Source organism: Rattus rattus, chromosome 10 (assembly GCF_011064425.1).
Source record: "Rattus rattus isolate New Zealand chromosome 10, Rrattus_CSIRO_v1, whole genome shotgun sequence".
Classification (NCBI taxonomy): Eukaryota; Metazoa; Chordata; class Mammalia; order Rodentia; family Muridae; genus Rattus; species Rattus rattus.
The window spans coordinates 45,467,099-45,487,381 of NC_046163.1; the positions used below are offsets into that span (position 1 = coordinate 45,467,099).

The 20,283-nt window shown below is 44.7% G+C and overlaps 1 protein-coding gene across 1 annotated transcript; it reads left to right on the forward strand.

Moving 5' to 3' along the window:
• The first annotated feature begins 4,544 nt into the window (after window positions 1-4,544).
• On the forward strand, window positions 4,545-18,799 carry Tada1 (transcriptional adaptor 1). Its single transcript, XM_032914624.1, has 8 exons — window positions 4,545-4,771; window positions 7,512-7,603; window positions 7,779-7,844; window positions 12,614-12,711; window positions 14,207-14,416; window positions 15,677-15,828; window positions 17,484-17,646; window positions 18,331-18,799. The coding sequence occupies exons 1-8, from the start codon at window positions 4,698-4,700 to the stop codon at window positions 18,481-18,483; spliced, it is 1,008 nt and encodes a 335-aa protein (XP_032770515.1). The 5' UTR covers window positions 4,545-4,697; the 3' UTR covers window positions 18,484-18,799.
• The last annotated feature ends 1,484 nt before the right edge of the window (window positions 18,800-20,283 follow it).

Genomic DNA, 20,283 nt, shown 5'->3' on the forward strand with positions numbered 1-20,283 from the left:
TCTAAAGGCCCAAGACAGTCAATGTACATGCTGGTCCCTTAAAAGGAACAAATCAGAAACTGATTTGGACGTATAAATGTCTCCAGCCATAACTTCAGCTATACATGGCCAGCAAATCTTTGCCACCCTTTTTTATGGCATAGATGGAGATTTATTGCAATGTCAGTTACAGTCCAAACTAGAAAAGACCAAAGTCTTTCTCCTGTTCAAACAAGGAGCAGAAAATCATCTTTAACTGATCTGTGGGCACGGCACATTCTGTACAAGTATTCTGTAAAAGTTTGCATGTTGCAGAATGGAAGGCCAAGAGTGCAGCCCTCACAGGACTCACCCTCGGGGATGCTGAGGTGCTGAGACTTGCTGTTCCAGCTTCCTGCCTGGCCCTACGTCAGATCACAGCAGTGCTATTTCCTCTAAAGACTTGCTTTCAGAACAACGTCAAAACAGCTAGCTTCCTTGATCCAGAATGATAGACTGATCCAGTGAGGACTTCAGCTAAGCCCTGCACTTTCTGGACAACAAATACTACTGCTAGCTTTCTTAAGACTGACCATTTTTTCTAATTTTCTTGAGTCCCCCAAAAAGAATTCTATGTCTAACATCAGCAGGAAGACCATTGTCCCAGTCCCTTAAGTTGGGATGGGTAGTTTTGGTCACTTTGAATTATGGATATGTTGTCGTTTTAGGGAATGATTACAAACAGTTATGGTCTTGGATGGGAGGAAACAAAATAGGGAGCTTAGACTCAAGAATTTCTATCTTTCCTTTCCTTTTCTCTATCCTTCTTTCCTTCTTAGAGAAAAGAAAGGAGGTTGAGAAAAACAGGGGGAACATAGAATTATCATATAGAAATCATAGAATAAAGGGTAGATCATTGAATCTTCAACTTAGAGCTATTGCTATTCTCAAATGAAGCTATTCTTGTTTACATTGATATGGATTATTGTATATTGATACAGGTTTAAGGTTTTTATTGTTATGAATTTCTGTATAGTGATGCAAAATTTTAGATTAATTTTGTTACAACATAATGTATGCATGTTTCAACTATTATATGGAGTTATGCCTATGCAGATCACTTGAAAAATGTAAGGTTTTAATCCCAATCCTTTTAATAGATGCTGTTGCAAACTGTTAGGGATGGTTGAGAAATGCAAATTAATGGTCAGTCAGTCAAACTAATGGTCATGTTAGATACTAGTTTGAATTATCACAGAAATATACATCGTGGGTTAAACAAATAATAAATAGCTAGAAACAGGCAACGTTTGCTTGTTCAGGTATGCTATTAATAGACAAATGGTCTTTACAAACCTCAGAGACTCACAGAATATGGTATTTAAAGTTTTTTTTAATTAATTTAAGTCTTTTTAACATTGAGACATGACAGATCCCGGCAACACCGCATTTGACTTGGAAGAAGATAAGGAGCACTGAAGGCCCTCTGGTTGGAAATGGCGTCACTGTGTCAGGCAAGCCACCAGGCAAAGAAAACACCCTAACATCACAAAATGATGTCCAGGACAAACAGACACAGGAAGTCCACTGCCAAGTTCTGCCAAGACAAGCAAGTCCTTCATAATTTCTGCTTCTCAAAAGCTCTGTCAGATATTCTGGGTCAGAAGACTGAAGAAGATGCTCCAATGTTTTAGAGAATGTTGGGGACTGTCCAGGCAGTCAGTGTCTCTGTCATTTCTGTGATTTTTGGAAGTTGTATCCCTGCATTTCCTGCATACTCAGATAATATTTTTTTCCTTCTCAAATCTCTGATTGAGACTAGATAGCCTCAACCGAAGCTGTTTAGGATTTAAGGAGATGTTCTAGGTCTAAGAAGACGTTTTTAGGTTGATAATGCAAGATAGGATAGAAAATTGATTTAGATACAGAACTCTAAACTCACCAGGATAGGATAGATAATAGACCACGTCTCCATAGTTGCTAAATAGAAACATTTTAAATATAACTCTTACCTAATAATTTTCATGATGGTTTCATAATTATTCCTATTGTATATTGTTTATTATTATAAGGGAAAGAGCCTTTTTATTTAGACAAAAAATGGGAACTGTTGAGGCCTGGTCTGTTGCTATGTGTTGTAATGCTAAATTCTGTACCCAAAGTTCTAGTTGCCTGCAAATAAATTATCATATTTACCAGCTTTTGTTGTGCAAACCTTGTTCCTTTATTTAAAACTATTGGTTGGATAAAAATGGATTAGAGGTTTTAAGTTTATGTGCTTGGGGGGAGTTGCAGGAGAAGGAACCACCAGAAGAGATGGGCCACACAGGACCAGGAGAAACAGCAGGAGAGGGAGGAGGGAAATCCACCTGCAGTTAGAGGAGATGGGCCATGAAGCAAATAAAATAACAGGACCAGGCATTTGAAACAGCAGGGATAAGTTTAAGTTTTAACTGGAAAACAAATCAGAGGGAAGTATCCAGGCCTGCAAGGAGGGAAATTAGGAGGGCCAAGAGAAAGAAGCCAGTCAGAATCAGTCAGCTCCGGAGATGGGCTAGCCAGGTTCCCCCAGGTCAGAAAAAAAGAACTCAAAAGCCAAATAAAATAACGATAGATTAGAAGCTTCCGAGTCCTAGGTTAGCAGATGGAGGCAGTAAGCCTCATTTTTCATCAGGTAATAAAAGTTACCAGTGACCTAAAGGGATAAGTTTAAGCCTTGTGTGTGTGTGTGTGTGTGTGTGTGTGTGTGTGTGTGTGTGTGTGTGTGTGTGTGAATGTATTTTCTAAAAGTGTGACAACTGCATAAATCAAATTCATAGAGTCGAACCAGAGAATAAGCAGTCAAAGATGGATTAGAGATCTTCTGTACACATTGTACACAGCCAAAAAAAATCTTGTTATGAACAGATCTCTTGTATTCTTCCAAAAACAAAAGGCGATGCTGAGGAAGGAAAACTTTTAGAGAAAATAGGTATAGAAATCAGGTGGTGAAATGGCTCGGTGGGTAATGTCACCAAGCCGGATCACATGAGTTCAGTGGCTGGATCAGGCAGAAGGCAGAACTGAGTCCTGCAGCTTGAGATGGGCTCTGGAGCCAGAAAAACAAACTTGGTGCCTTTATTGGCTGAGGAAATACATTGCAGAACCATTAAATGCATTATCCGCCCCAATCACGGGGGGAATGGGTACCATGGAAAGTGGGCAGCCCAACCATTTCTGCAAGCTCATGGAAGGCTGCTGGGTTTAAATTGGGGCTGACTTTTGACTATTTGGAGGATTATTTTAAAAATTGGGAGGCACTTGACCTTAAGGAAAAGCCATTCATAAAGATTCCTGCCATCTGATCCCGTGATTCTCTTACAGGATTCTGTCCTAATTACAAACGAGGAGAATCTGCATAAAGATGCTTCTTATACCATTTCTTTTAATACAGGAAAAACAGTTTAATAGTCAGGAAACAAGTCATTGCATACATCTTATCTGTGCAGCATTTAACATGCTCCCAGATGCTCATAGCCACCTGTAAACTCTAGAGCCCTCCTCTGGCATACACTCGCAAAGACATCTACCTAAACATAAAACCTTAAAAAACATGCTGTCATTAAAAGTATGAATTTTAAGGCAAAATAAAACCCTGGTCTTTATAGAGTCCCAGGGCAGCCGGGGCTACAAAGAGAACATGTTTGAAGAACAGAACATAAACTGGGCGTGGTGACACACGCCTTTAGTACCAGCACTCGGGAGGCAAAGCCAGGTGGGTCACTGAGTTCGAGGCCAGCCTGGTCTACACAGGGAGTTTCAAGACAGTCCGAGCTGTTACACAGAAAAACCCTGTCTCGAAGTGAAAGGGGGAGGGGGGACACAAGTAGGAACTTTTAAAGTAGGCTTTAAAACGTTTTAAACTAAACATATCTATGGCTTCTAAGTGTAGCATTTATACATATGTGCATATTCGCGTGTGAATTTGAGCATGCATAGGTCAGAGGACAAGCTAGCCTGTGGGTCCTTCCATTTGAGCTTGGTTTGAAATGGTGATCTTTGCGGTTTTTCCGCTGTGGGTCAGGCTAATTAGCCGCCTAGACTTCTCCTGTCACCTCCCCTAGGAGCTTTGCGTGTCCTGCTTGGGAATTATTTTATTTGCTCAGTAAATAGTGAATGTTCAGAACTTGAGTAACACAAGTCCTGCCTTCTGGGAACTTTCGCTTTCGTTGCAGGAGGCAGACAACGAGATAGACAGACAACTAAAAGTCCCAATAGTGGTGAGCGCTCGGCCAAAAATAAGGACAAGAGGATACATTGGCTATTGCTTGAACTCCGGGGCCCGAGCTCTTCCTTCTGGAAGAGCCGACCTGTCAATCAGGGTGGGGCGGGCTGGGCCGGGCCGGGAGGGTGGGGAGGGGCGGTCAAGGCTGCGCTCGGGACGCCGCCGCGGGCAGGCAAGCGGGCGTAGGTTGGGCACGCGCCCACTAGGTGAGGCGAGTCACGTGACCCGAGAGGCGGGAGTTGGCGAACGGAGTTTGGCTGGGTGCTTTCCCGACCGTGAGACGGGCGGGGCCGAGAACCAAACACACGCAACGTCTGCCGAGCGCCAGGGGGCGGGGCCGCCGAGTGGAGTCGAGTGGAGTCGAGTCGAGTCGAGCCTTCAGAGTCCGGGGCGCAGGCCTTCCGCCGAGTTGATCTTTCGGTTGCTGGTGACCGTGGGCCGCGCGGTCTACGGTCGGGCTGAGACGCGCGCTGCAATGGCGACCTTTGTGAGCGAGCTGGAGGCTGCCAAGAAGAACTTGAGCGAGGCGCTGGGGGACAACGTGAAACAGTAAGAGCCGCGGGGACCAGCCTCCGGGCCTGTCCGTGGGTGTGCCCCAACACCAGGGCTGCCGTAGTCCCTGTACTCTCTCACCTCCCTGAGGCCCCAGGCGTCTCGCGGCCGCCGCGGTTCCCGTGCGGCTCGGCTCCGCCGGGACTCGAGGCGCTGGGGGATTTCCGCCTGGGCGCCCCCGACACCGGTGATGCCCGCGTGGGGCGGGAGCAGCGCTCCAGATGCCCGGGAAAGGGCGGAGCGGGGGCGCGCTGGGGCGCGCTGGGGCGGGGGGCCCGGAGGGCTTCCTGGAGGCGGAAGACTGGCGCTCAGGGGCCAGCTGGGTTGCATTTAAGAAGCGCTTTGAAAGCGGGTTCGGAAGACACACAGACCCCAGGTGAGGTCGGTCGGTCACCCGCCCAACAACCACAGCATCCAAGGGGGCGGCAGCCTAGCTGCTCGTAGGACGCCTTTCCCAGCGTTCTGTACGGGTTATCCAGTCCTCAAAACTCTGAGATCGGTCCAGTCATTACTCCCATTTGATAGACTCCGACACCCAGAGATTACCTATTCCTCCAAAGCCAAGGATGGCTTCTGGTTCCCACCCGGTGATGCTTTACAGGGGTTACTTGTAAAATATCCTCGTTTCCCTGCCGGCCTGTCAGCAATGACTGGAACAGAGTGACAGCGGGTTAAGCTGTAGCCTACCGCAGTCATTGGTGCCTCCAGCTTCAACTTTGGCAAACCCATAGTTCCTGGCACTGATGCAGAAAAGACTTTCAAGAGCAGTCAGTGAAAGCAGAGCTGGGGTGTGTTAATAGAAAGGCTGTCAAAAAACATAGGTGCGAGCTTCTCACCAGAGCTCCACTTTCAAAGGCTTTAAAAGATATTAATTATTATTATTTGTAGATTTTAAGCACCAAAGTTAAAAAGAGATGCTCAGGGAAAGGAGAAGACATACCCAGGTGTGGGTGTGGACTTCTCCTGGGAGAGTCACAAAGTTATGTATTTTGGTGGCAGTCTTGTTACACCTAAGAATTTGGTACGTTTCTTTTTCTTTTCTCTTTTCGCTGATGAGGTGGACAGGCTTATAAAATATGATAAAGTAAAACCAGGAGCCATTAAAGTTGCACAAGGGGTTTCTGTCCTGATGACCAGACAGTTGCCATCTTAGAGCCTGGAAGGGCGGCGAAGGAGGCCTAAGGCGGATATTGTTAGTTGCGTTGGAATTTTCAGTTTTAGCTGCTGAGAGACTGCAAGCTGAGTGGGGTGAGGGCCTCTTTTGCCTTTTTATGTTTGTCAGTTTTGATCGTCCGGCCTCAAGACCTTCACTCCAAGCTTCATGGGTGCCGAATAGTATCACAGAAGGACCATCTGAGATGCAAGGAGGAAAATACATTTAAAAATTATTTCAGTAGGTAAAAATGGCAGCCTCTGGCTTCATTAGAACAGCTGTATGCTTTTGTAATATTGCGTGGTAAGACTTACTTTAAAAAACATCTCAGGAGACTTGTCTCTTTTTTGCATGCACAGTGCTCACAGGGTTTTGGAAGTGAATTGTTACACATGGTGCTAAATCTGCAGGCCGTGGCTTGTGAAGGCCGAGGCTGTAACTCTTGCTAGACACCGCCTTCCAGACTCAAGTGGCAAGTTTAGGGCTGACAGAAATCTTTGCATTCCCTCTTCCACTTGTAAAGGCCAAAGGTCACTGTGGTGTTTGTTCAGATATGGGCACTGGCTGATTCTAAATTTTATGGATGTGTCATATGAACCCCACAAGTCTTTGTGTCAGGGATGCAGTTAGTGATGGAATTGTTCTACATTTCTGTTTCTGGTCTTTGTTCATTTTAAAACCTGCCATCTTGGTTAAGCTCTCCTGTCTCTGGGCATTTCCTCCTCCTAAGCAGTTTGCTTTGCGTGGTACACACGAACTTCAGTGTGGTCCTTGGAGGTGGGTGAAACAGGGATCTACAGAGTGCATGATACGCATTGTTTACCGTTTATCCAGCCATCCAAATGCTAGAACCGCAGGCGTTCAGTCACTCATACCCAGGAATATTGTCTTTTTGATGGGGTGCTTAAAACTCAGTTTTTCTGCTGATTAGTGTACAATTTGAGCTCATCTGAACGGAAGCATGGCACACAGAGTAAGTATTAGTAACCACTTTCCTCCCCATAAAACGTTCACAGTTCAGAGTGAGGCCCCCATGTTCTTTTAAGAAGGTGACCAAGAGAAGGAGAGGCACAGCCCTGCCTGCACTAGTCTGCCCTGAGTCCATCTTTTAGGGAGAAAGGATGTTTCTTGTTGGTCTTCTGCCTCTGTGGTATGTTCCTTTGCTAGGCCTGCCATGACAAAGTACACAGGCTTGTTGCTTAAACCACAGAAATTAATATTTTCACAGCTCTGGGGTTGTAAATCCGCCAGTGTGTTGGAGGGGTAGGTTTCTTCTGAGGCTCTCCTGGGACCTCTGCAGGGTCTGAAATATCCGCCCCTTCTATGCTGCTGACTAGACAGACTGGCTTAGGAGTCACACCACGGTCTCATCCCAACCCAGTCTATCTTTATGTAGGCCTGGCCTGGAGCCACGTGCCAAGAGACTGGGTCTAGCACAGGGGAATTCAAGGAGGCTTTGCACCTCAGTCACAGACACTGGGGATTATAAAATTGTCTTCCCTGGGGGTTGGAGCAGCTAGAGTGAGCCCAAAATCTGTGGAGAGGCAAAAATCTGTGGTTTTTATGTCATTTCTCCTGCTGCAGATACTGGGCCAACTTGAAGTTGTGGTTCAAGCAGAAGATCAGCAAAGAGGAGTTCGACCTTGAAGCTCACAGACTCCTCACCCAGGACAACGGTAGATCTTCTCCAAGTTTCCCCAGATTTGCAATTAGTACTTTTGTTTTTGATGCCGTGTAAGAAAATCTTAACAATATTATGGTTACAAAGTTAATTGGGAAGAGTGGTAGGGAGAGAGGGAACATTAAGTATTTTCGAGCTACTCTGACTTGTGACAACCTCCTTCTTTTCAGTCCATTCTCACAATGATTTCCTCCTGGCCATCCTCACACGCTGTCAGATTTTGGTTTCTACACCAGGTAAGGGAGTGGGAACGTTTCCAGTGTTGGGGAGGCGGTAGCGGGGTGGATATTTAACTTCCTTTATCAGACACCTCTCAGGTTTATGAAGGAAATGTTCCACCACCACCACCACAAAATGTTTTTTAGGTGATAATTGTACACACACATGCAAGTGTGCACTTGCATGGGCACTGACGGACGGACACACACACACACACACTCTCTCTCTCTCTCTCTCTCTCTCTCTCTCTCTCTCTCACTTCCTTGTACTTCGTACTCTTGCTCCCCACGCCGCTTGCTACAGGTTGGGCGTCAGGATTCAGAAAGTGAAGGCTGGGGAGAGGGAGGACAATTGGTACTAGGAGAGGACACAGGAGACACAGCTGAGCACTAGGTCCTGGGAAGGCACAGTGTAGAAGCCTGGGTTTCGGCGGTGCTCTGATCAGAGCAGCACCCTGTAGGAGGCTCAGTGTCTGTTTGTAGATTAATGGGAGGAAGTAAGTGCTTTGAAAATGTCCCTCTTGATAAAGCTATCTTGGACCTTGCTAAAACTGAGGGTCCCAGGTTCTTCCTGCCTCTGCAAATTAAGTCAACGTTTTCTTTTTCAAGCCAGGGGTGATTCTGGGTATCTTAAAAGGTATTTGGGAAATAGCTGGTGTTTTGAGTTATCCTTTAATAATTTTGGTTTTTATTATTTTTATTTACACATCTACGGATGGGTTTGTGTGTGGGTGAGGACAGCTACAAGTATCACCTCCCTTGGGGCTGAAATTCCGGGTAGTTGATGAGGTTACTAGTAACTGAACCCAGGTCCCCTGCAAGAGTCTGCTCGCTCTCCAGCCCCTCCCTGTAATATACCTTGTAAGGATTATAACTAACTTCTCTTATTTGATAAAGAATTCAAATATGATCAAGAATTCAAATACGATCTTAACGTCTCCTCTGAGTGTAGTGGACAGTGGTTGTTCTTCTGACACTGGAGAGGAAGTGGCTCCCTTACTGTTTACCACATCGCCAACACGCAGTTCTACACTGTCAGGGTTCCAGTGTTCTGTTTAACTTAAGTAGCAGTGGACTTTCACTAGATTTGTTTCATGTTTAAAGTTGGGTCATAATGCTAGTCTGTATTTGAGCAGAAGAGCCAGCAGCCTGTGAGGTTGGCTCCCTGTTGGCAGGCATAGAGTGCAGCCACCTACCAGGCTAACACAGGCTAACACCACAGGGCTAACACGGGCTGCAGGAGTCGTGAGACAGCTGCAAGATTCAACTGTGTCCCTGATATAATTAATATTTGATGTTGTTTAACCTTTACGCTTGTGAACAGGCACAGTAACACAGACAAGAGATTATGGGCAGTGTATTCCAAGTGAAAAATGGTTAGTAAGAATGCACTTCGCGATTAATTAAATAAAAACTCAGTCTTCTTGAATGTATGTTATTGGTTATTTTAAAATAACTAAAAATCTCCAATTTGGAAACAAAGCATTATTTCTTCATTGGACACGATTTCCTCATAATGAAATTAATATTTGCTAGTAACAAAAGAACTTTTAACTTTTTGTTAAAAAGTAAAATGTCCTTCTTTGTATGTAACAATCATAGATGGACCTGTTTCATTTTTCTTTTCTTTTATACTTCTTATTTCTTTTGTTTTGTGTGTATGTATGTGGGTGCCCATGCCACATGTGTGTGTGGAGGTCAGAGGGCACCTTGCAGGAGCCAGTTCTCCCTGTCCACTCTGTGAGCAGAATCCCAGGGACTGAACTCAGGTCGTTAGGCTGGGCGGATGCTACCTTTCTTTGAGCTCTCTATCCAGCACTGTTTCCTATTTTTCTAAGGAAGGCCAGAAATACACTTTAAATAATATTATTTATTGAGTACAGCATGTTAGATAATCTTTGATGCAACTCCTCAGGGTATTGTCAGTCTCTTTAGAGTGAAAACAAACCAGAACAAGACAGAATGGCCCTGCCTTCTTAAGCAGAAGCCTTGGCCGCAACCAGTCCTCAGTGCTGGGGCACCTCTCCTCTGGCTTCCTCTGTGTTCACAGAGTGCGCTCCTCTCCTTCATGGGCTGCACTGTCAGCTTTTCTGCCAGCATCTAGCATCCAGGTTTAGGTGATTGTAGATTAATGTTTTCCACAAAGCTTCGCTAACACCTACCCCAGACAGACAGACAGATAGACAGACAAACCTGGAGGCCATTAAAATGGTAACCAGTGGATCTGGGGAGATGGCTCAGTTAAGAGCGTTTGCTCTTGCAGAGGACCAGAGCTCCAGAGGATTTCCCAACTCTCTTGGGATCTGAGGGCACTGGACATTATTTGTGATGCACAGATGAGCATGCAGGCAAAACTCATAAAATAAAAATAAGTTAATCTTAAAAATAGTTAATAACAATTACGTTATTACAATTATGAGGGTTTTTATTTTAAAATTATTTTTATGGGGGACGGGACTGGAGAAATGGCTCAGCAGTTAAAACCATACTGCTGCTCTTGGAGGGGACCCAGTTTTGGTTCCCAGCACTCTCCTTAGGTGGCTCTCAGCTCCCGGAACTCCAGTTCTAGGAAATCCAAGGAAATCCAAAGCCCTAGCCTCCTCACATACAATCATGTACATGCATACATCACTCCCCCCCCCCCTTTCCACATATATACTAAAAAGAAACTTTTAAAAATTACTTTGGAGGAGTATATCTTCGAAATTACTATTTTGGAGATATTTTTCCAAGGAGATACACACACACACACACACACACACACACACACACACACACACACACACACACATATATATAAAAAATTAAAATACCATATTTGTAGTTCTAAAAGTCCCCTAAATCAGCAGGAAACATTTTTTTGGGAAAGGCTGCTCCTTCCTAGTACACTGCACCCCAGTCAGTCAGTCCAGTGTCTGTCGTTAAGGACAGTAGTCCATTGTCCCTCATCCTGGCCTAAGCCTGTCTCTGGCTGTGTGAGCTGCACTGCTTGTCTCTGCCTTGTTACCCTGTGCCTTTTAGTGCTCCCCAGCGTTCTGAGGCGCTTTCTTTTCGTTTGAAGGGTATGTGTTGTCTTCTCCCTTTTCCTGTCTGAACATCTGTGCTTGTCCTGTGCTGCTGTTCAGTGTGGTGTGCTCCCCATGGTTACATCCTGGGCTCTTAGACCCAGTGTATGGTGGAGGAGATGGGGGAGGTTTGTAGGCCCTGCAGTAGCTACATCAGAAGCAAGATTAGATCAATGAATCTCGGTACTCCTGATTGTTTAGATTTTTCTCTTTTGGATGCACAGTTTTGCTGCATGGGACTCCTGGGTTTCTTTTTGAGTAGTGGGGTAGTATGCCAAAGTTTGGCTATGTAGCCCAGGCTAGCTTTGAATTTGGAATCATCCTGCCTTCCATGGTGCTGGGATCATGTGCCACCATCCCTGGTTACTGCCGAGCTTGAGAGAATAAGCAGGCCGATCATCTCTGTTTCCTGTTTGGACATGTGACCCCCCCCCGCCCCCCATCTTGAGTGTGCTCCATTGCGGATATTCCGTGTTACCAAGTATGACGAATGGAGACTTTGCTTTCCAGTGAGCTCGACAGCCCAGGGTTCAGTAGGAGTGTGTGATGAAAGCTTTGTCCTAGGAAGCCAGCATCCTTGCTGCTTACCCAGCAGGCACCAGCATGCTGAGTGTTGTGAGAAGAGTCCTCCCTCCTCCCGCTCAGCTGTCTGTTGTACGTTCCCTGTTGTGTGCCATTGTGCTTGGAAGTGAGCAGAGCTGCTCTGTGGGCATGGGGGCTGCATTTGCACAGAGGCCTGCCCATGGCTCGCTACTTCGCCATTGCTGTCTTAATGTTCTTAATTCTTAAACCAGGAGTGCTACATTTTAAAAACTATATTTTCATTGTGTTAGGATTTCATAATGTGTATAATGTGTTTGATTAATTCTACCTCTACCACATTTGTATTTTATATTAGACCTAGCCCATGGGAGCTTTGAACATTCACCTTGTATTAATAATGATTTTTTGGCTTACCAAACCCTCCTCCCTCCTCGTCTGTTAAGCCTCCTTTGCCTGTCCTTTGCCCGTCCTTGCTGGGTTATGGCTTCCATGGGTAAACTTTGTAAGTTATTACCTTGTCAGTCCATCCTGGAACCTATTGAGACTTCATTTCATTATTTCTTGTAGGCGTATGCTATTTGCCTTCCTTTATTTTTAGCCAGGTTTTGAAAAAGAGATAAATACATGTGTCCAGTTAACCAACTTAGGGTCTGCCCGTCCCCCAATTAATTAAAAGTAGAGAGCTGGGAAGATGGAAGCGTGAAGACCGGAGTTTGATCCGTTAGAAGCCATGTCAGAGTCAGGCGTGGCGGCCTCTGTCTATAACAATCTGCCTCTTCCCAGAATCTCTGCTGGGAGGCAAGGAGGGGAGGAGCTCGCTGGCTACATAGGTTCAGTGAGAGACCCGTTGTAAGAAATCACCTCCACATGTGTCTGCATTTGAGTGTGTACACACACACACACACACACACACACACACACACACACACACACACACACACATAGACACACACCACACACATACTAAAGAAGGTGAAAAGTTTGCTTTCCTTAAAAAAATTAGTTACAGTCAGAAAATGTTGTTAGAGAGAATTATAATTTTGTAGAGCAGTAGAGAGAGAAGGTCAGATCTGAGCTTCAGTAATGTTTCCATTACCGCCATGCTGGTTTAAAAGTCACTGTTGTTATTTCCACTCTGGTAATTGTTTTCACCATGGCTATTGTTTTTCTGTCTCATAGAGGGTGCTGGATCTTTGCCCTGGACAGGGGGCTCTGCAGCCAAGCCCGGAAAACCCAAGGGCAAGAAAAAGCTTTCTTCTGTTCGTCAAAAATTTGATGTAGGTCATCTCCGATAGATCCCAGGGACTGTGGGGTTACAAGCTAGTGCAATAAAACAGCTCTCAATTTCTGAGCTTGGGAAGGGGGGTTGAGAAAGGTCTTCTTTGCATAGCTCTGGCTGTCCTAGAACTTGCTTTGTAGACTAGGCTGGCCTTGAACTCAAGAGATCTGCCTGCCTCTGCCTTCTGAGTGCTGAGACTAAAGGCACCACCTCACATGGCTGAGTAGCTGTGATTTTTTTTGAGGGGGGGGAGATTTTTTTATTATGTATACAGTGTGCTGTCTGCGTGTATGCCTACACACCAAAAGAGGGCACCAGATCTCATTATAGATGGTTATGAGCCACCATGTGGGAATTGAACTTAGGACTTCTGGAAGAACATCCAGTACCCTTAACCACTGAGCCATCTCTCCAGCCCAGTAGCTGTGATTTTAAATATTACCGGAATAAATGTTTTCTTGTCAGCGTTTTCATATGCCATTAGCAGTTCAGAATTTCTAGTTGTTGGAAGTTGTTGGACTCATGCTACCTCCTCAGTTGTCTCAGATCAGTGCGTCACCTGGGAGCCTCTGGTAGGCTCCTGTTGATACTCAGCTATGCTCTGAGCCTTCAGAGGTCAGCACAGAGACTATGAAGTGTGTGACTTCGTCACTTGTAAACCTTTTGGGATGTGTGGGTTTTGGGAGGGAAAGGTTTTCATCCCAGGCTCTCGTGCTCTGTGCTTCTTCATGTGAGTAGTACACACTCAGTGGTGCTCACCTCACCACCTCTAGGGTCAAACCTGGGCTAAAAATGTGCTTTGTACTTAGGAAGTGGAAAAATACCAATATTGTTTTATAATATATACATGGATCACTGTCTCCACTGCAAAATCAAAGGTACCAGGAACAAATCTCCCAGTGGTGGCGGAGTATAGGAATTCCATAGGAATGCTACAGTTTTACAAATGAAGGTTAAGTACTTTAGATCACGCCGTAGGCTTGTGTTAGGAGTGTGAGCCGACAGTCACACTAATGAGCTGCTGCTGTCGTGTCACACTAGCTTGGTGTATTCGTCAGAGCTGTTTGGTTCATCAGGCTTTCTAAACCCTAACTGGAGCATTGATTATATATCTGTACTGTCAGAATCTACTTAAACGTCTGGATTTTCTGAGCAGTTCTATGTTGTCTCTTCCGATTGTTTCCATTGTTAGTTTTCATTTTGTGACCACCGAGATGTAAACAGCCATGAGTGTAGTAAGTGGCTGGGCTGAGCACGGAGGTGCACACCTGTAATCCCAGCTCGTGGGAGGCTGAGGCAGTATTATGAATGTGAGCCTAGCCTTTCACGGCTGAGCCATCTCTAGCCCGTGATTACTTTTTACTTTTAATACGCCTGTGGTATAGTTTTGGCTGTCTTAATGTGTAGATCCCCAAGTATGGTAGATGGGTTTCTTCTGTTTGTGTTTTGTTATTTACTATTGAAGTGAATAATTTTGACGTTTGCTTACTCAGCATAGATTTCAGCCCCAGAACCCCCTCTCTGGAGCTCAACAGTTTGTGGCAAAGGATCCCCAGGATGATGATGATTTGAAACTTTGTTCACACACCATGATGCTTCCTACACGAGGTCAACTTGAAGGGAGAATGATCGTGACTGCCTATGAGCACGGGCTGGACAACGTCACCGAGGAGGCCGTGTCTGCTGTAGTCTATGCGGTGGAGGTTGGTTGCCTATTGGTAGAAGTAACTACAGATGATTGTGAGGAGCTTGTGTGTGTAAAGCTGATCCTGCCACTCCTTGTCGTCACTGAAGGAGAGACACCTCACACTTAAAACCGAAGAATCACCTTTAATTGACACGTTTTCCAGACAGGTTCCTTACAGTACCCATTCGCCTGCTAATCTCTTGTTTTAACTTGTCAATATAGGGAGAGTTTTTAAGAAGAAGAAAACAGGGATCAGAGACTGGGGTGGCTTAGGTCACTTGTGTAAGGTAGTGAGTGCTGCATTTAAAGAGCCTCCGTGTGGCATTTAAACAGTGGGGCTGTTGAACCCTTGCCTCAGTCACCCGTCCACTGAGTTCTTTGACAGAAGTGCATTGCACCAGTGCCAGACAGTACACAGCTGAGGGTAGATAATTTTCTGGTGCACATTTTCCTCCTAGACATTTCTAAGATGATCGATGCCTTAAACGACTTCTGTGTGAAAACCCATATTAAACTGCACACGGGTGTACTGATAGGAGATAGTTACACTGGTATGAGTACAGGGCCTAGCCTGATCCTGGCTCTCCTGTGCTGACATGCACTGGGAGTGTTTTAGTTTCACAATCCCCAACCAGCTCTGATGTACTTGGCTCTTCTATAGGTGAAGAGAAATTGAATAGATATGTGTGGTGTTCTGTATCTGTTTGAAGAGCTTTTGAGAAAAAAAAGCCTTTGCAGTGAACTTGGTAACCAGCCAATACTAGGTCTTATGTCAAATTTTAAAGTCATTTGTCTTAAAAAAAAAAACAGGGGTTGGGGATTTAGCTCAGTGGTAGAGCGCTTGCCTAGCAAGCGCAAGGCCCTGGGTTCGGTCCCCAGCTCTGAAAAAATAGAAAAGAAAAAAAAAAACAAAAAAAACCCAAAAAACTACTTCCTTTCCCAAAACCCATTTCTGAGAAGCTTCAGCTAAGGAAAACAAAACAGAATGCCAGTGGAGTGGTGGACATCTGCTCTGTGTGATGTCCAATCTCAGCCCTGCAAACTGAAATAAAATCCACTTCAGAGCAAAGCTCTCCATGCAGAAAGCTTCCTCCTAGAGAGCGGAGTGAAGACGGCTCATGCGTCACCCGTACCCTGCCCCTGTCAGCGTGTGCTCTGTTGAAGGGCAGCACTCTGTCATTCTGCATCTCCACCTAAGTGGGACGAGCATGTGACAGGGGAACTTCTACACTTTGCCTTTGAGGGGCTCTTGCTATTTTTCTTTGTTTTTTTACAGAATCACCTCAAAGATATTCTGACTTCAGTTGTGTCGAGAAGGAAAGCTTACAGGGTTCGGGATGGTCATTTTAAATATGCCTTTGGTAGTAACGTGACCCCACAGCCATACCTGAAGAACAGTGTGGTGGCTTACAACAACTTGGTTGAAGGGTGAGTGAGTGGCTTCCTGTGCTCTGCTGCTTGGTCACTGACTTTATGCGATAGGCCACTGTTTAAAGGATCAGTTACTGTGTCTCTGCAAGTTTGACTTCAACACAGTTATTTCTTAAGCTGCATGCTCTGTGGTTTTTTTGTTTGTTTGTTTGCTTTTTGTTTTATTCTTTTTAAATCAGGTGATCGTTTGATCTGATTGCTTCTCACTTTCTGAAGTGGGATTGGGTAGTTCCTCAGATCCTCAGGTTGTTTCCTGATGGTGGCCTCTGCCTGTTGAGGAGGTGGTTGGTCTCTTCTCAGCCAGAAGTGTGGTCTAAGGCTGGGTCTTTACAGTGGGAAGAGGAGGAAGAATGGTGGATGTTTGTTCATGGCCTCATATGACCCTTTTAGTCGGAGCTGAAGGCAGTGGCCTGTGTCCATATCTTCTGATTGTTCTCGACATCCTGTTGTACAGATATGATCTAGGTCCTCAATCCACTCTGGGCTCCCAGGGCCATCTTCAGTTCTAAGCCACTCTTCTGTGAGTTGGCTTGGGTTACCTTTACCCGTTCTGCTTTCCCCACAAAATGCAGTGTTACTTTTAACCTGTAGGAAAGAAATAGCAGTACAGTTTTCTTGTGGTCACCGTAGTGACTGTTCTTACTCTAAAGGCTGGAGTTTGTCTGGTTGTCTGTCTAGTGGAGGACAGGAGGAAGGAGGTGACCATACAAGGTCAGAGCAAATATTTAAGACTGGAAGGACAGGCAGGAGCTGCAATAGGGAGCTTACAGAGAGAAGGCAGGGTGAGCACTGACAGTGGCCTTTCCAAGGCCCTGGAGACACTGATGATATCATCTCTTTAGGTTTCCACCCGTGGTAAGTTATTTCCCAAACCTCATTCAGACATACTTGTTTGGCATTGCTTCATATTTAAGTCACTCTCTAGGGAAAGATGAAAAAGACAAACCCCAGTGTTTGGGTAATCAGACATGTTGGATGCCTGTGCATGTCTGTGCCATGGCTTTGTCCTGGAGCCCTCCATCCTCGCTCCCCATCCCCAAGGTTGTTTCCCTAGCAGAGCTTCTCTCGTCTGGCGCTTTACATCCAGTTGCTGCCCGTCTTCGCTCCACTTCCTGTATATTCCAGGCAGCGTGTACTTGCTGTGCTAGTGTAGAGGCCGTGCCTGACTTCCCAACTTGTCAGTTATTTTGCTTGCTTTGGGAAGTTAGCAAGATCTGGGTAACTGTTTTCTTTTACTCCCATTTTGTCTGCTACTTTTCTTGACGTGTATTTTCTAAGTCTGCGGTCATTAATATTTGCCTTCTCCATTTGTCTTCAATTTTATATTTCTAAAGTTACACTGTTTTTGTTGTTGTTGTTGTTGTTTTCTTTCCAAAATGGAAAGGTTTAAGGGGCAGGAAACACTTTGGTTCAGTGCCCTGAGCTAAGTCAATGTTAGTATTGTAGGAGGAGGGAGCAGTGTGCCTGTGTTATCTTGTCTCCAGCCTGATAACCTGGGGCTTTTTGAAAACTAAAAATCTTTATACGTGCAGTGTGGTTTCCATTTCATCTAAAGACACGGAGATGGAGATTCCCCTCAAAGCCTCTATTCTAGGTGTTCACTTATCTCCACTATAGGTGCTGAGAATATTTCTCTAAAACTTCCTTTCCAGCCCTCCAGCCTTTCCTGCTCCTTGTGCCAGTCAGAACCCAGCTTCTCACCCACACCCCGATGACGCTGAACAGCAGGCTGCATTCCTGTTGGCTTGCTCTGGGGACACTCTACCTGCATCGTTGCCTCCAGTGAACATGTATGACCTGTTTGAAGCTTTGCAGGTATTTCTTGGCTCCTTAAGGTTTACCTATGGTGACTCGGAATCTGCAGAGGCACTAGCTTTTCTCCTTTCGACTTGCTTTTATGGTCCACTGTAATAGCCTTATTTTTATATCTCAAACCCTGTAGCTCCTCTTACTTTATCTCTTGTCCTCTACCTCATTAAAACTAAAATTCCAACCATAGTAATCCCCAAGTTCCTTATCTTCAGTTTTTGTTTTTAATTTTAAAATGTAAGTAGGTTGGGGATTTAGCTCAGTGGTAGAGCGCTTGCCTAGGAAGCGCGAGGCCCTGGGTTCGGTCCCCAGCTCCGGAAAAAAAAAAAAAAAAAAAATGTAAGTAGTTATTGTGTGTTCACAGTGGGTGCAGTGTGCCATGGCTTGCGTGTGGTCAGAGAAGGACTTTGTAGGCTCATTCTTTCTTCTCTTCCACCTTTACTTCACCTGAGTTCCAGGGATCGAACTCATGGAATAAGGCTTACATGGCAGTTATCTTAGTTGCTGACTGGTCCACAGAACCATTTAGTTTCCTTATTATCTGACTTGGGATTCACTAGGTTCTGATTTGAAATTCATAGGGTATCTAAGTCATGAGGATTTAAAAAAAAAAATACAGGTTTTATTTTTGAATGCTGGAAAATAAGTCTACTGAAGCATAACAGAAAACATGTAACTTTGAAATCACAGGTGCACAGGGAAGTCATTCCTACACATACTGTGTATGCCCTTAACATTGAAAGGATCATCATGAAACTCTGGCACCCTAATCACGAAGAGCTACAGCAAGACAAAGTCCACCGCCAGCGCTTGGCAGCCAAAGAAGGACTTTTGCTCTGCTAAATCAGGATTTGAAGATTTGGGACCATCGTAAATTAATTGGTTGCTGAACATTGAATGCTTTTGAGTCCACATTTCAGAATTGAAGTGTATAGTGTATGTATAACCTTTCCTATGGAAATGTGACATTTGAGTGCATTTTGTGTTGCTACTGTGAAGCCATTACTATGTCTGATGACCAGTGTGTCTGTCCCCAGCATACGGAGCAGTCATTGTTCTGTGTCTGATAGGGATATTAAGACACCTGGGGTGTCTCTGGTCTGTCAGTCAGATCAGTGACGTTGTAGAATAAAGATGCTGTTGTAGTTCAGTCCCATGATTAGCAGGACTACTGTGTGTTCAGTGATGTATGTTCTGTATCTGGCAGCATAAAATCTGCTGTTCTTGAAGAGCTGTACTCTGCATATTGGTGGAATAGCCTGGTGTTCATCAGGATCTTAGTGACTGGTGAGCAGATGGAAACGCTCCCGTGTTCAGTCCACGGAGCAGGATTTAGATGCGTGGTTCTTCTTTGCATTTACTACTCGAGTCCAATTCTTAGAATGTAGTTATCCTTACAGGGTTTTCTATAATTCCATTGTTTTGGCATTAGTATGTCCAAAGGCTGACTGACAAGCTTGTTAATCCTATAGAATGTTTTCATGAAATCTTACTAATTTTCCTATTTCTACAAAATGTCTGTTTTACCCTTTGAGGTGGTACTATGACTTACTTACCTTTGACAGTGTTACTGGTAACCAGCCTGCTTTACAGCTACGTTGCTTTTCGTTCATGTAGTACTGATGAGTAAGTTAGATGTATTAGATGGGTTTTCATAGGCCTAAGCATCGAATACATGTAAATGTTTTTCGTGTGTTCCTATATCTGGATCTGTGGATTTGGTTTTGTATTTTAAACATAATAAATAAACATTTTGGGAGAAACCCCTTTTGTTTATTCAAATATTCTCTTCCACAGAAGCAAAAGTGCAGCTATATGAGATCTTAGCTCAAACTTCAGAGGAATGCAGCTTAAGACTTAAAAAAAAAAAATAATAAAAACCAGCAAACCTTTTAGGGTGTCAGGTGGGTGACACTCAAGAACCTTTTGAGGTCGAAAGGATTTGGAAAGATGGGCACAGATCGCGGCTGCACAAAGGGCCCCAGTGCTGCCCAGGATGTGGTGTTGTGTATTCTCCTGAATTCACAGAGGTGGCTATGAGTGGTAGCTGGTCTTGGCTGTCCTCAGCAATGGAGAATTCCAAAAGGGTGTAGCAGAGGATGTTCTAAGCTTGAAGTTGTTCACTGTGCTAGGCCCTGGCCTATGCTTAGTGACTTCTCCAGTGAGACTACAGGGTTCCAGATCCATCCAGTTTTGAGGTTTATACTTGGGTCTGTCTTCCATGTCAAGTGATTTTCTGAAGTGGCCAGATGGGGTTGGGAGTGAGGCAAGGACATAATAGAAATTAAGATATTTAAGAGTTCCTGAAAAAGATTTCAATTTTTGTGTTCTACCAAAGGCTGGCTCTATATCTGTTATCTCTGCTGGTCATGCGTCTATATGCAGTGTCCTACAATTAGGAAATAATAAACACATTGTCAAAAATAACTTAGGAAAAGCACTTGAAGAAAGCTGTTAGAGACTGTAATTACAGTGACTCACTCCCAAGTTGTTTCGACTGTTTTTAGGTTTTAGTAGCGTGTTTAGCCACAGGTGACTGTGTACCAATTGTGTGCCTTACTTTACCAGGCACATACCTTAGCCATTCATTGTAACACCCTAGCACTTTGTTTCCCCCACTGTAACCAAGTCCATCCAACACTT